This window comes from Phyllostomus hastatus, unplaced genomic scaffold, assembly GCF_019186645.2.
Source record: "Phyllostomus hastatus isolate PE091 unplaced genomic scaffold, TTU_PhHast_1.1 phas_contig_210, whole genome shotgun sequence".
In the NCBI taxonomy this organism is placed as follows: domain Eukaryota; kingdom Metazoa; phylum Chordata; class Mammalia; order Chiroptera; family Phyllostomidae; genus Phyllostomus; species Phyllostomus hastatus.
The window spans coordinates 31,090,160-31,103,788 of record NW_025333737.1 but is presented as its reverse complement, the minus strand read 5'-3'; the positions used below and the strand labels follow the sequence as shown (position 1 = coordinate 31,103,788).

General features: G+C 51.0%; 1 protein-coding gene and 1 pseudogene across 1 annotated transcript; one reads left to right on the top strand and one right to left on the bottom strand.

Annotated features, from left to right (window-relative positions):
• Positions 1-4,185: 4,185 nt before the first annotated feature.
• Positions 4,186-6,602, bottom strand: RAMP2 (receptor activity modifying protein 2). Its single transcript, XM_045836637.1, has 5 exons — positions 5,978-6,602; positions 5,470-5,535; positions 5,240-5,305; positions 4,760-4,868; positions 4,186-4,624 (listed from the first exon to the last, which is right to left on the bottom strand). Exons 1-5 carry the CDS (start codon positions 6,075-6,077, stop codon positions 4,369-4,371), a joined length of 597 nt encoding a protein of 198 aa, XP_045692593.1. The 5' UTR covers positions 6,078-6,602; the 3' UTR covers positions 4,186-4,368.
• A 5,061-nt stretch (positions 6,603-11,663) lies between these two features.
• LOC123817194 lies at positions 11,664-13,056 on the top strand (annotated as a pseudogene).
• Positions 13,057-13,629: the final 573 nt, after the last annotated feature.

The window sequence follows — 13,629 nt, the reverse complement described above, 5'->3', positions numbered from 1 at the left end:
CTGTGATCATGCTTGATCCATCTCTCAAAAATTGCTCTTCACTTTTACTCCTTCCTTTTGGGCTCAGAGGAAGAAGTGTTGCTCTTCCTTAATAAGGGCAACCCCTTGGCATATGTTCTTGCCTCACCTTTTCAACGTCTTCCAGGACTCCTCTGTGCATCATCTTCCCTAATTTTCTTTCCCCTACCTCCTCTCTCCTAGTCTACAAATGTGTGGAGGTCGTCCCTATGTGAAACTATGTAGAGTCCTTCTAATCGAAAAGAATAGATGCACCTCTGTGTTCATTGCAGTGTTATTTATACAGCCAAGGTCTGGAAACAGCCCAAGTGCCCATCAGTAGATGAGTGGATAAAAAAGGTGTGGTACAGGTTTAGCTGGGTAGCTTGGTTGGTTAGAGAGCAGTCCCAATATGCCAAGATTACAGGTTCAATTTCCAGTCAGGGCACATACAAGAATGAACCAATCAATGAATGCATAAATGGGTGGAACAACAAAGTCATGTTTCTTTCTCCCTCTCTCAAAATTAATAAATAAAAAAGAATTTTAAAAAGCTGTGGTACAGTGGGGAGAGGTTATGTGTAGAGAGATTGAACAAAAAGGAAAAAGGACTCGTGGACATGGACAACAGTGTGGTGAGTGCAGGGGGTGGGGAAGATATAAGGGAACTAAATGGTAATGGAAAAAAATACAATAAAAAACCTGTGGTATATATACACAATGGAATACTATTCAGCCACAAAAAAGGATATCTTACCTTTTGCAACAGCATAGATGGACCTGGAGATTATTATGCTAAGTGAAATAAGCCAGTCAGAGAAAGGCAAATACCACATGACCTCACCTCCATGTGAAATCTAATGAACAAAATAAACTGACAAAATAGAAACAGAGGCAAAGATACATGGAACAGACTGACAGCTGTCAGAGGGGAGGGAGGATGGGAAACCGCATGAAAGAAAATGAAAAGATTAACCAAAAAATGTATATACATAACCCATAGACACAGACAAGAGTGTGGTGACAGCCAGAGGCGGGGTGGCGGGGGTGGGGCAGAATGAGACTTTGCCTGAGGCGATGGGCACCTGATGCAGTGTGCAGATGATGCGTTATTAAGTTGTACACTTGAAACCTGTATGGTTTGGTGAACCAATGCCACCCTAAGAAACTCAATTAAAAAAAAAAAGAAACTATGTCACGTCCTTGACTTTGCCATCCTCTCAACTCCCTGTCTGATCCCCAGTGTCTCCACTGTGCACAGTTCCTGGTTCACAGAACGCCCGACAAATCTCGGTTGAATGAATGAAGGAACCATTCAGTTGATAATGGTCTTGCAAAGGGCGCCGTCTCCTTTGCTCCCATGGCGCTGCCTTACCCTTGTTCTCCTACTGTCTCTCTAATCTTTGCCTTTGTCTCCTTTTTCCCTCTTACTTTAAATGTGGGGTTTTCCTAAGTACCTAACCTCAGTCTTCTTTTCAATACACCTTCACTCTTAGAACTTTCATCCTTCTCATGGCTTTACGTGACATTGCTGTGCAGGATACTCCTACACCTACGTTTCCAGCTCCACCCTATTTCCACCGCCGCCCCATTTCCAACCCGCTGTGAGATAGAACAGCTTGTTCCATTCTTACCCCATATTGCACATCCTCTTTTTCAGGCTGCCTCCTCCTATGAATGGCCCTTTTCTGTGATGACTTCCATCATTGTCTGAGTAACTGAGGTTCAAAGGCTGAGTCAGCTCTAATGGCTCCTCTGCGTCATCTGCTTCACATCCAAATCCTGTTGATTCCCTCCTGTTTTTAATCATCTCTCTCACTTTTAAATTATTTTTCTTTTCTCCATTCACCACATTTTTTGGTTCATGTCCTCCTTTTCTCAAGCCTGGATGATTACAATTGTTTCCTGATTCATCTCCCTTTCTCCTCTCCACCCACCGCCCCCGGCCAAGGGAATGCACTCCACCTAAAGCCCATTCATGTAGCCATTCCACCAGCACCCTCTTGTGATCTTCCCTCCCGGAATCACACCTCTGCTAGATGGGACGCATCCTTCCTTTGCACTCATACGAACATTTGGTTTGTATTCCCTGCACAACTCTCAGCACACACTCCATCGTTTTTGTGTCTTTGCGCATGTCAGCTCCCCTACTGGATGAAAGCCACTGAGACCAGAAACCAAGTCTTATCTAACTTATCTGTCCAATGCAATATGCCACACACAGTGCCTTACACCAACGCGCCTTTGATGTACATTAGTGAAATTCATGAAGGCATATGTGAGCCAAGGAAAGCATAGGTATACCTTTGGAGAAGGCATACTCATTCATGGAAACAGAGAAAAGATTTGTCGCAGGTGAAAAATGGTGTGTCTCTAGATAGACAGATATGTCCCGAGAGGAGAAGTGTGTCTCAGAGAATGAGCAGATTCATTCCAGGAAGCACACAAGCATGAATCTAAGGACTAGACAGGCGTGTCTGGGAAATGGCTATGCATGCACTGGCGGAGGCAGATATTTCAGCAAGGAGGAAAGGAAAGTTCCTGAAGAGACTTTAGGTGCCGTGAGGAATAAACAGGTGCCTGTATGGAGAACAAAGTTGTTCTCTAGATAATTTTTAAAGGTGTATTTATTTATTTATTTATTTTTATAGAGAAGGGAAGGGAGGGAGAAAGAGAGGGAGAGGAACCTTGATGCAAGAGAGAAACTTCTATCAGCTGCCTCCCCTGTGTGCTCTGACCAGGGACTAACCCTGCAACCCGGGCATGTGCCCTGACCAGGAATCAAAACAGTGATCTCTCGTCTTGCAGAATGACACCCAACCAATTGAGCCACCCTGGGCAGGACTCTAGATATTTTTGGTCACCTGGCCGGTATGCCCCAAGGAGAACTGGGGGTGAAGTTTCCCTGGTGAGGCCTGAGCCTCACTACCCAGGGGACCTCCAGGAGTGTCCCTACACTGAAATGGTGTCATGGAGACTAGGTATGTCCCCAGAAAGTGGTGTGGGTGAAAAAAAGGGGTGCTGTAACAAATCATAAATTGCTAACTGGGCAGGTCATAGTGGGTAGTCACGCCCCAGACATATACATTTTTAGTAAAAGGTTTATTGCCTTACGCAAGCTCTGTCCGTTATTCCTGTGTATCTAGGATAACACACCTTTGCAAATGCCTTTTCAAACCCCTGCTTCTAAGACATAACCACTCTCAAAGAGCAAACAATCTTAACTATCCTAAAATCCAATCCCCACGTTACTTTCTCCCACCTTCACACAATCCACCTTATGTCCCTTCCTTAATTTCAAGTGCATAAAAGAAATTGCAAAACCGCAATTCTTCAGAGCAGCCGAGAGCTTGCTGCTGGCATATGCTGTCAGCTTGGGCTCCAATAAACTTTTATAAAAATTCTCTACAGGTCTGGACATTTCTTATGTCCACAGCGGGGAAGCATCTTAAGGGAGCATCAGTATGACTCAGGAGGCTGATACAAGGGTCCAGCTAAGAAATAGTGTCTGCTGCAGAGATGGCAGGTCTCTGACCTCAGGGTCCAATCTCGTGTTGAGCTTCTTCCACCACACATCCATCTGCTGCTGTTTTGGCTTCAGTGGACACCAGGGGGCAGTAAAGCTGTAGGCCACACACCCGAGGTCCAGACCATTGTAGGGTGAGGGCCAGGGACCTGGAGGGGGGAGTCCTGTGGTGAACCTAGCAGAGGGGAGCCCCCACTGCCTTTGTCTTCAGTCCTGAGGTCTTTGGGGTGGGCTCCAGTTGTTCAGATCAGGGTTCCTATTCCCAGTCTCTAGGAGTGAACATGAATGAGGGGGAAATTCAGGGCTCCTGGGTGGGCCCCCCTTCCTTCTTGTAGGAGTCACAGTGAGAGCCCTCCCCCCACCCCACCCCCCGACATACACCTCCCCAGCAGTTGTCCGGAGAGGAAGGGAGTCTCTTCCTGCATGCTTCCTGAAGCTGGGTTTGGATGGGAGCAGGAAAGGCCCCACCTTGGGCGGAAGGGATGTCGGAGTGTGGCCTTGTGTGTATGTGTGGGGGGTGGGGGTGCCTGTGAGGAGCCTGAGCGTGAACAAAGCAGCGGGTCTATCCGTACTGTTCCAGCTCTGCTGCCCAGAGCTGGGGGCCCGTGGGAATGTCAGCCTCTGGGAAGGACACAGGCCCCGCTGGGGTGAGGAGGACAGTGTACAAAAGAAACCTTTTATTTTGAAGATTACAGAATTTGTGCCATGACCCCACCCAGCTCCATTTCCACCAGTCTAGGGCTCCGTATGGGGAGCGAGTGAGAGAAGGGGGTGGGGACACAAGGAGAGAGACCTGGTGGTGGCAGGAGAAAGGAGTGAGGCGGCTGCTGAGAAACTCCTGCCACTTAGGCCTGAGTCTCATTGTCTTTACTCCTCCACACCATGAGGGTGACCAGGAAGGGGATGAGGCAGATGGGGGCTATGATCATGGCCAGAAGCACATCTTCTGGGGGGTCTGAGAGGGTGGGCTGCACCAAGGAGCAGTTGGCAAAGTGGATCTGGTGAGTCTGAAAGATGACCTGTTCTGCCATGGAATTGGGGAAGCCCAGGTGAAAGTGGTCCGCATTCTGTTCCAAACAATTCTGCAGGTTGCTATAAGGCCTGGGGGCAGGAGAGGCCGAGAGTGAGGGGCGGGGGCTGGGCCCACGGAGAGGAGCACCCCACATTTACTCAAGGCCCACCCACAAAAAGCAAGCCCCATCCCTGGCCCAAACCACCCTCCAGCACGGCCCCTACCTGCTAATGATGGCCCAGTTGCACCAGTCTCCTTTGATAGAGTCCATATAATCCGTATAGTTTTGCCAGCAACCTCCAATTCTGTCACGGTACTCTTCAGTCATCTTCTCTGTGGGCATTAATACTGCACACTGAGCACACCCCGCCCCTCCCTCCAAGCCCTCTGGTCCAGAGACTTCCATCCAAGAGCCAAACTGTCTTTAAATGTAGGAACTGCCAGGACAGCCTCAGAAAGTTTCCCAAGCAACCTGCTGAGGAGCAAGTCCTAGCTCAGGAAAATTTGAATGCCTTCCATGCGCACGGCACTTCCCAGGCTGATAAGAGTTCCCACACACACTTTTTCCAGGGTCTTCCAACCCAGTTGTGAGGCGGGCCAGCTAAGAGGCCTGCCTTGTAGGAAACAACAACAAAAAAACCCTCCTCGCTGACTTGCCTCTCCTCTTGCCCCAGGCCACCTCCCCACAGCCTCAGGCCACTCACTTTCTGACACCAAGCTGCTTGGGGTGGCGAGAAGCTCAGCCATGGATTCCTGGGGCTTCCGGACAGCTGTGGACAGAAATGAGATGTCCACATACACTTTTTCTGGGGTCTTCCAACCCAGCTGTGAGGTGGGCCAGCTTAGGAGCTTGTCTTGCGGGAAAGGAACCCTCGCCCGTGACTTGCCTCTCCTCTTGCCACGGGCCACCTCCCCACAGCGGCTGGCCACTCACCTTCTGACTCCAAGCTGCTTGGGGTGGCGAGAAGCTGAGCCGCGCCATCCTGGGGCTTCAGGACAGCTGTGGGCAGAAATGGGACAGGAGATGGAATAGCAGTGGAGCCTGGAGGATGGGTGTGTGAGTTGGAGGCTGAGCCCGTTGGAAGTCAAAGCTACTCTCAGAAGAGACGGAGGAATAATCCACCCACGGGTGCCTCAGGGTCCAGAAGAGAGGGGCTAGTACCAGCTCCTTTTCCTTCCCACTCACATTCAGATCCCACACCTCCTGCCTCCTCGCCAGCCCCAGACGTCCCAAAAGCTCTCCGCGGGGGCCCCGCTCCAACTTTCCCCAAGTGGGAAGCAGCTTGCGCGGCGTCCTTTCCGAGGTGGGGCCAGGGACAGCCCCAAGGGGACGGTGCTGTCTGCACCGCAGCCCCGGGCCCGTTGCAGCCTCGGGCGTCCAGCCCCACTTCCCTCCAGGGCCTCCCGCGCTTCCCACCCGCGCCCCGGCGCGATGCGCTCACCGCCCAGCAGGAGGAGGAGGCGGAGCGCTGAGGGTCCCCCCGCGCGGGTCGCCGGGATCCACCGGCCGCCGGCGGCACTCTCTGCCCGGAGCCGGGCCATCGCGCGCGCGGCAGGCAAGCGAGGAGGGGCGGCGGCGCCGAGCCCGGGCGGGGGCGCCTATATCCCCGGCCCCGGCCGCAGGAAGCCGCGCCGCTTCCTCGCAGGGGCTGGGACGGCGGCGGCCACGCGGGGGGCGGGGGCGACGCCCGGGGCCGGCGGGCCGAAGGGGCAGTCACAGCCCCACCCGACCCTGGCGCCCGCCGCCGCCCCCGCCTCGCCCGCGAAGGCCCACCCTCTCTTCCAGCTCGCCCCGCGGGGCTGGACAGCTCCCCTCGTAACCCCAGAACCCGGATCCGTTTCCTGGTTTCGGCCGCGTGGCGCCTGGGGCTCGCCGGAGTCTCCCAACTTCCACTCCCGGGGCTCGAGCTGTCCGTCCTCCTCCGAGGGGAGGTGGGCAGGGGAGCGGGCTGCCCTCGGAGAGACCTGGAGACGCCGCAGTATCCACGGCAGGGGCTCAGGGCTGCCCTGGGCGGTGGGGGAAGGCGCCTTGGAGCTGGGCTCCGGGTTCCCAGTTTCCCCGGGAACACCCAATGATGTTAGTCCGCCTGCCGGAACCCGGGAGGGGAAGGGAGCCGGCCCTCCAGAGTCCGTGGAAGGCCTGGGGGTAGAGGCAGAGGGAAAACCCAAGTTCAAACACCTCCCTTCGAGGTACCTCCTGGGGCCTGGACCCACAGACAGGACTGGGGAGAAGGGCAAAAGTAAGGGGACTGTATTCCCAGAAGGAAGGTGGCCACACCTCTGCAGGCCAAGGTTGTGAGAAGTGGGGGAGGTTTAGAATCTACAGCGTGTGACTTGTGACTTCATTCATGAGATGGGTGCATTACTGTCCCTGTTTTAAGGGGGATATAAGCTAGAGCTGAGGGGAGAGAGAGCCCAGAACTTGCACTTCAGAAGCTCGGAGTCCTGATTCCATCTTTCCACTCTCCTGGAATGACTCAGTTTACCCTCACAAATCCTCGGCGTCCTCCCGTGTAAAACAGGGACGTCCCTCTTCACTACCCTGTAGTGAGGGCGACATCTGCGGAAGGGCATTGCGTGCACTCAGTAGACGCCAGTTTCCTTTCCTCCTTCCCCAAGGTCTTGCCTAAGCTCACACTGCTGGCAAGTAGCACGGGGATCCTGGGGCCCCAGGGGCCCTGACTTCTGCCACACGCACACAACCGTCTCTGCGGCCTGAGCCAGAGCTTTGTTAGCCTGAAGCAGTGGAGGAGCTCAGGAGCTGGCTCAGCCCATGACATTCAACTTCAGACACAGCTGTCAGCACCGAACTTTCCTAAATTACTCCCAGACACTGACCCCTGAACTCAGCTGCTGCTGTTGTCCAAGTTGACTGATCCCTGCCCACCACGAATTTTCTTTCATGATCTCTCTGCGAACACTTCGTCTCAGGGTCTTAAAGCCCTTGAATCATTGCCTCTGCGACCCTGTGGTCCTCCTCCATGGCTGGGGCCGAGAGGTGGCTCTAGAAAGGCATCCAGGGCGAGAAGGGAGATGGCTCACTTGGCGTAAACTCCAAAGCCCTCCTGCACAGGGTCCTCTTCCACAACGTGCAGAGAAGAGCCAGGCACCTCGGAGCCATCGCAGCCAGGGAGAAAATCCACTCCTTCCCTCCCACCCGGGATTGCCCTTTTTAAAATACAAAGAACAAACAAACAAACAAATAAAAACATGGCCAGGAGAAAAATTCTAGGTTTTAAGATGGAAGGAGGAAGCAAGGAGGGACAGAAAGCAAAACCAGCCATTTCTACCGGGTTAGGGTCAGAAGCACTTAAGCCCATGGTGATTAGGACTGAGGCTGGGGTCAAGGTTAAAGTTGACATGGTTTCAATAGCGCAACGTGGTGAGAATGGATAAAAACAAACATCAGTTAGGATCCTGAAGACAGGTTCTGCCTCTGGCTTGCCGTGTAACCTTGGGCAGGCCGTTTCATGTGTTTGTTTGGAGCTGAGCATTTTCATATACAAAATGACCTTAGAATCAAAAGGAAATACATGGGTGACTTGGTAGAAAGTGTGATTTTTAGCCTAGAGCTGGGGTTAAACTTGCGCCAGGACTGGAGCCCTCCACAGGAGAGCCGGTCGTGGCCACTGCTGAGTGTAGGAGTCTGCACCCCCCGCCCCCGTTGCAGATCCTGGCAATTTTCTCTCCTCCTCGTTTTCCTCTTCCCACTTTTTCTTACCAGTTAGACATTTGGATGTTTTCGTGGACCCCTGGGAGCATTCTGATAACCTGGGGTCAGCTGTGGGGCTCTTCGGGGTTGAACGGGGGGCTGGAGAGCACATAGTCATCTTCCAAGTTGCCACGGGAGACAGTCCTACGTTCCGCAGCAAAGGGACAGACCCGGGCTTCATCAGGGACGGGTTCTTTCACGGGAAGTCCCGTTTTCCACCCCTGGGAGCCCTTCCCTTCCTTTTCTAAACCCACTTATACTTTAAACTGTGCCGCTTTTGCTATAAAAACATACTTTTTAATTGCATATAAATACATAAGTATATACTTGTTGCATAATTTTTCTTTGTTTAAATCATATTTTTATTTACTTATTCCCAGAAAGAGGGGAAGGGAGTGAGAAAGAGAGGGAGAGAAACATTAAAGTGCTAGAGAAAGAAATGTCCACCAGTTGCCTCTCACACGCCCCCAGTTGGGGACCTGGCCCACAACCCAGGAATGGGCCCTGACTGGGAATCGAACTGGCGACCCTTTGGTTTGCAGGCTGGTGGCTCAATCCACGGAGCCACACCAGCCAGAGCTATTTTTTCTTTCAAATCATTTAAATAATCTGGCAGTGAGTCAAAATATAAAAAGATGCAAACCTGCCCCCTTGAAGGGGGTTGCTACAATGACTGCCTCACACAAGCATAACCAAAGGCCACAATACCACCGACCAGGCACCAGGGAGCAAGACTGGTCAAGACGGCTTCAAGGCCCACAGGTCCAAGAGCTTCATTTTGGAAAGTTTCAGAGGGGTGGCAGGGGACAGGGGAGACGTGAAATTTAAGGGGCCCTCCAAGGACAGGGCAGGACTGCTGAGTCATCAACACCTTGAAGTGTTTCTTGGCGTGATTCGGAGTAGAGAGTATGTATTTGTCTTCTGGGGAGAACCGAGCAGGGTGGGCCGAGCACGTGTGTTGTCCAGGAGCGCCCCACGTCTTCAGGGTGCCCATCCGGCATCCCTGTCATTGAGATTGAAAAAAATGTGAGCACACTGAAGCCAGAGTTTCCAGTGTTGTCCACAGTTCAATCTCTGTTGAACTGCAAAACATGGAAACACAGAAAACTTTACAGCCCCATTCCTTTCTCATCTCCTCACATATTTTGCACTTAAAAGAGGCATAAAGATGATTTAATATCCATGTTGATCAGTGATTTCTTTTTTTACTTAATAGCATGTCTTGGATATCTTTTCGTGATACCGTATGTAGATGAGCCACTTTGCTTTTAATTGATGCATAGTATTGTCTTTAGTCTTTTTTTTTTGTCTTTTTTTTCCAGTGGAGTCTGGTCTTTATGTTCCCTGTACACTCCCTCATTCCTCTGTCCCTACCCCTCTTCCACCCCTAGTGAAGAACATGGTTCTGGTCCAAGTGGACATTGACCTGAGATTTCCGGCCCCAACCTCGGGTGACTTCTCCTATGTAGGAGGAGTCCTACTGCCATGTAAGGTTCCCTTATTACAGGCTAAGGGCCATCCTGCCTAGAGCAGGGCGGGGGGAGATTTAGAAGTGCCATTTCTAACCCTCAGCCTTGCCCCCGAATGTGAGTGTACACACACAAATCCAGAACAGCAGAAGTGAAAAACACTAGGGACCTCCTGCCCAATGAAGTTACGTGTCGAGCATCCTGGAATTAGCGTCTCTATGGTGCAGAGACATTCACACATGCTGACCTCTTCCCCAGCTGTCTGCAAAATGAAGAGAAAAGCACAGAAGATGTGGGGGAGAGTCGGGGTCAGGGAAGCCAGAAGTTCTGGCTGGGTGGGGCTGATCTTTCCAAGCTGGAGAGAGGAGACAGACGTCTTCAAAGGGCAGAGAGGCAGCAAGGAGAACCAGGAGGGCTGCAGCCAGGGAGCCAGCTGGCTAAGGAGGGGGAAACGAAGGGATAGGACACAGTTACTCATCTCTCCCTAACCTCCTTATCTCCAGAGTCGTGGCGCTATCAGTATGAGAAGCATGAACACCTCTCAGAGGGAAAACGATTTGTCAAGAAAACTTTGGTGCTCAGATTGGTAAAAAGCATAGAAAATAGTCAAGTTATATTCCTCATCACCTGCAGAGGACTTAATAGTAGCTATCGTTTATTGAACAATTACTATGTACTCTACGGTGTGTTCTCCGACACACGTGCTAAGCGCTTTGCACATATTTCTTTAAACCTTACCACCATAACATCAGAATCACCTCATCCATGGGTGAAAGAGAAAAGAGGAGTGGTTTGCCCAAGGTCCCGGAGGTAGTATTTGGAGGAGTCAAGATTCGAACCCAGAGCTGCTTGATACTAAGCTTCATGCCTTAATCATTATGATTTATCACTTCCCTACCACTCTAGATCGGAGCATTGGTTCCCCATCGGGTCTTGAAAGCAAGGGAGAAGCACTGAGTTTCTTCCAAGACCAGATTAAACCCTCCAGAAACAAGGTCTAACCCCAGGCATAAGATCCGGCACACAACTTACTCCCCTCCTTCCCCGACCCAGGCTGGACCATGACATCGCGCTGGGAGGCTGTTTTCTTTTTGTTTTGTTTTGTTTTGTTTTGTTTTGTTTTTAAAGAACCCAGGCCAGATTTACCAGAACAATGTTCAGACAGTGTGACCGAAGAGGACCGTGGCCAAGGACCTCAGCAAACGCCCAGCAGTGCTAAGAACACTGCCGGTCCCTCAGCACTTGAGGCTGACTCATGGTTGCTGTCAGGACCAAGTGTCAGATGCCAAGATTGCTTTTACCCTTCCTCCATTGCTGGACTGTCCTATGCAACCGTCTGCAGGAAGGCTTCTGCCCTCTCCCAGCATGCCATGGGGCTGGATATTATATAACGTGGGGATGCCCTAAGGGTGCCAGGCACCGTGCTTCATGCCTCATACAAAACATCTCATTTAAGACTCACAACTCTATTAAATAGCAACACACTTCACAGATGAGGAAACTGAGGCTCAGAAAGGGTAAGTAACTTGTGCAAGGTCATGCAACTAATATTGACAGACAGGTCTTCATGCTGAAGCCTGGCACTTAACCTCTGCTCCACGGTACCTGATGGAGGTCCACCTGTTAGCCAGCTTGCTGGAGAGAGCCTACTAGGAAGGGATGAGGAGGAGCGGCCAGGCGGGCAACCAGACCGGGCTCCTCATGGCACAGAGGGCCGTCCCTTCTCCTGACTATGCCTGCTTCACCTACAGGAAGTTTCTTTTCATATCCTCTCCCCCATGACCTTCATGCATTAGACCAGCAATTTTCAGCCAGTGAGCCGCAAGAATTTTTAAAACATGTGGGGGCCCTGCTGTCATTCTTTGTCTAGCTGTGACCAGCTGAGGTGGCGCGGTGGCACAGGGATGCTGGCCTGGAGTGCTCTGTGTGTCCATATAATCCAAGGAAATGGAAACTGAACAGCTAGAGGCAACCATCCCCAGCACTGGAACCAATGGGGAATTTGGTAAACACCCTGCAGAAGATATGGAAGGAGAACAAGCTCTTCGAAGATCTAGAAACACTGATGAGATGGCTGAATTACACATTCTGCTTCAGAACAAGAATGCTCTGAAGTGGTCAGAAAGGAGGCGAGAATATTCAGGCTCTGCCTATACAGACCACAATGCCAGGGCTTCGGTCCCAGACAGCACGGGTCCCGAGCACACGTTCAGTGTCAGTGTTGACACTGAAACAGCGGGAGAAATACTGGAGAAAATCCACCCTCCCTTGGAAGAGGGCCTGCGGTTGCCATCGCCCACTGCAACCAGCCAGTGCCCGCTCGAATCCGATGCTGCGGAATGCTTCAATGACCAACACTATGAAGGAAGCGACTTTGCGAATTGAGACGGTTGATTCGTCAGAGTCTGGCAGCGGGAGTTATGGGGGTCAAAGGTGCTAAAGTCAAAGAAGTTGGAAAGAAAACTCAGACAACAATAAAACTTTCCCAGGAGCGCTGTCCTCATTCCACTGACAGAGCCGTTCTCGCTGGAGGAAACCCGGAGAGGGTTGCAGCGTGCATGGAGATCACCCTTGGCCTTGTATCAGAGTCTCTCGTGAAAGGATGAGCACAGCCTTATGATCCCAATTTTTACAATGAAACCTATGATAATGGTGGCTTTACAATGATGTTTGATGACTGCCGTGGACGTCCTGTGAGATGTCCCATGAGCGGGAAGACGTGCTTTTAACAGAGTGCCTTCTGCTCAAGGTGGCGTCTGGTGCCTCCATCTAGAAGAGATTGTGATGATGTGAGCCCTTGGCCAGGGCCTCCTACCCTCCTCCTGGATGAGGTGGCCAGGGTGATAGCAGAGCGTGGAATCTTCCTCTTCCTCCACCACCACCACCCAGGGGAGGAGATCTAATGGCCTGTGACCGAAAAGGAAGACCCGGAGACCGTTATGATGGCATGGTTTGTTTCAGAGCCCACGACACTTGGGACTCTGCAGTAGGTGGACAGAGCCCTTCAGAATGGCAGATGGCTTGTGAACCGCAGGGTGGCTCGGGACATGATTATCACTATGCAGGGGGTTGCGGCCCATATGGTGATATTGGTGAACCTGTTGTTACTACACAAGTAACTATTATCAAAGATTTGGCCAGATCTGTTATTGGCAAAAATGGTCAGAGGATTAAACAAATTTGTCATCAATCAGGAGCTTCAGTCAAAACTGAGGAGCCTTTGCAGGGATCTGAAGATCGGGTCGTTGTGTTTACAGGAACACAGGCCCAGATACGGAGAGTGCAGCATTTGATGCAGAATGGCGTGGAGCAGTATTCTGGAAGGTTTTTTCAAGACTAGTGAAGAACTGAAGGAGTCCTGCATCGTATTTTTCTTTTAATCTGCTTCTATTTAAAAAAAAAAACAACAACAACAACCAGCAGTCCTCTGCTTCCTAGGTGTCCTGCATCTGAGGTGCAGTGAAATCTTTGCTGTTCTTCAGACGTGGGGGAGTGCACACACTAACACTAAAACAGCAGAGTGAGTGGATTTTAGTTTTTGTTCATTGCTGGTGGTTAAAAAGGAAAATTCTCCTTATGTAATTATTTTTTTCCTTTGTTTCTCTTTCTTATTTTTTTTCTGTTTTATTCCCCCCCCCACCCCCGTGTGATTATTGCGACCACTTTGCTCTGTGGTCACTTTAACATTTGGGGAGGGGGTTGGGACAGGGAGGAAAAGCAGCAGTCGTCCGTGTGTCCCTGGCATCTATTCAGAGCAGTGTGCAGAGTATAATGCTCTTTTGTAAGAAACATTTTATGAGTTTTAAAATAGTGAAGCTGAAAGATTTTTTAAAAGAATTTTTTTTAAAACATGCAATACCTGACTATTTAGTCAGGGACCCTTTTTTCCCTTAGATTGTCAAATAAAAAAATG

Excerpts from the sequence above, each read along its gene's own strand:
- RAMP2 (XM_045836637.1), bottom strand. The coding sequence starts at position 6,077 with ATGGCCCGGCTCCGGGCAGAGAGTGCCGCCGGCGGCCGGTGGATCCCG. Across the intron at positions 5,306-5,469 it reads AAGCAGCTTGGAGTCAGAAG|CTGTCCGGAAGCCCCAGGAA; the intron begins GTGAGTGGCCAG and ends TTCTGTCCACAG. Across the intron at positions 4,625-4,759 it reads AACTGGGCCATCATTAGCAG|GCCTTATAGCAACCTGCAGA; the intron begins GTAGGGGCCGTG and ends TCCTGCCCCCAG.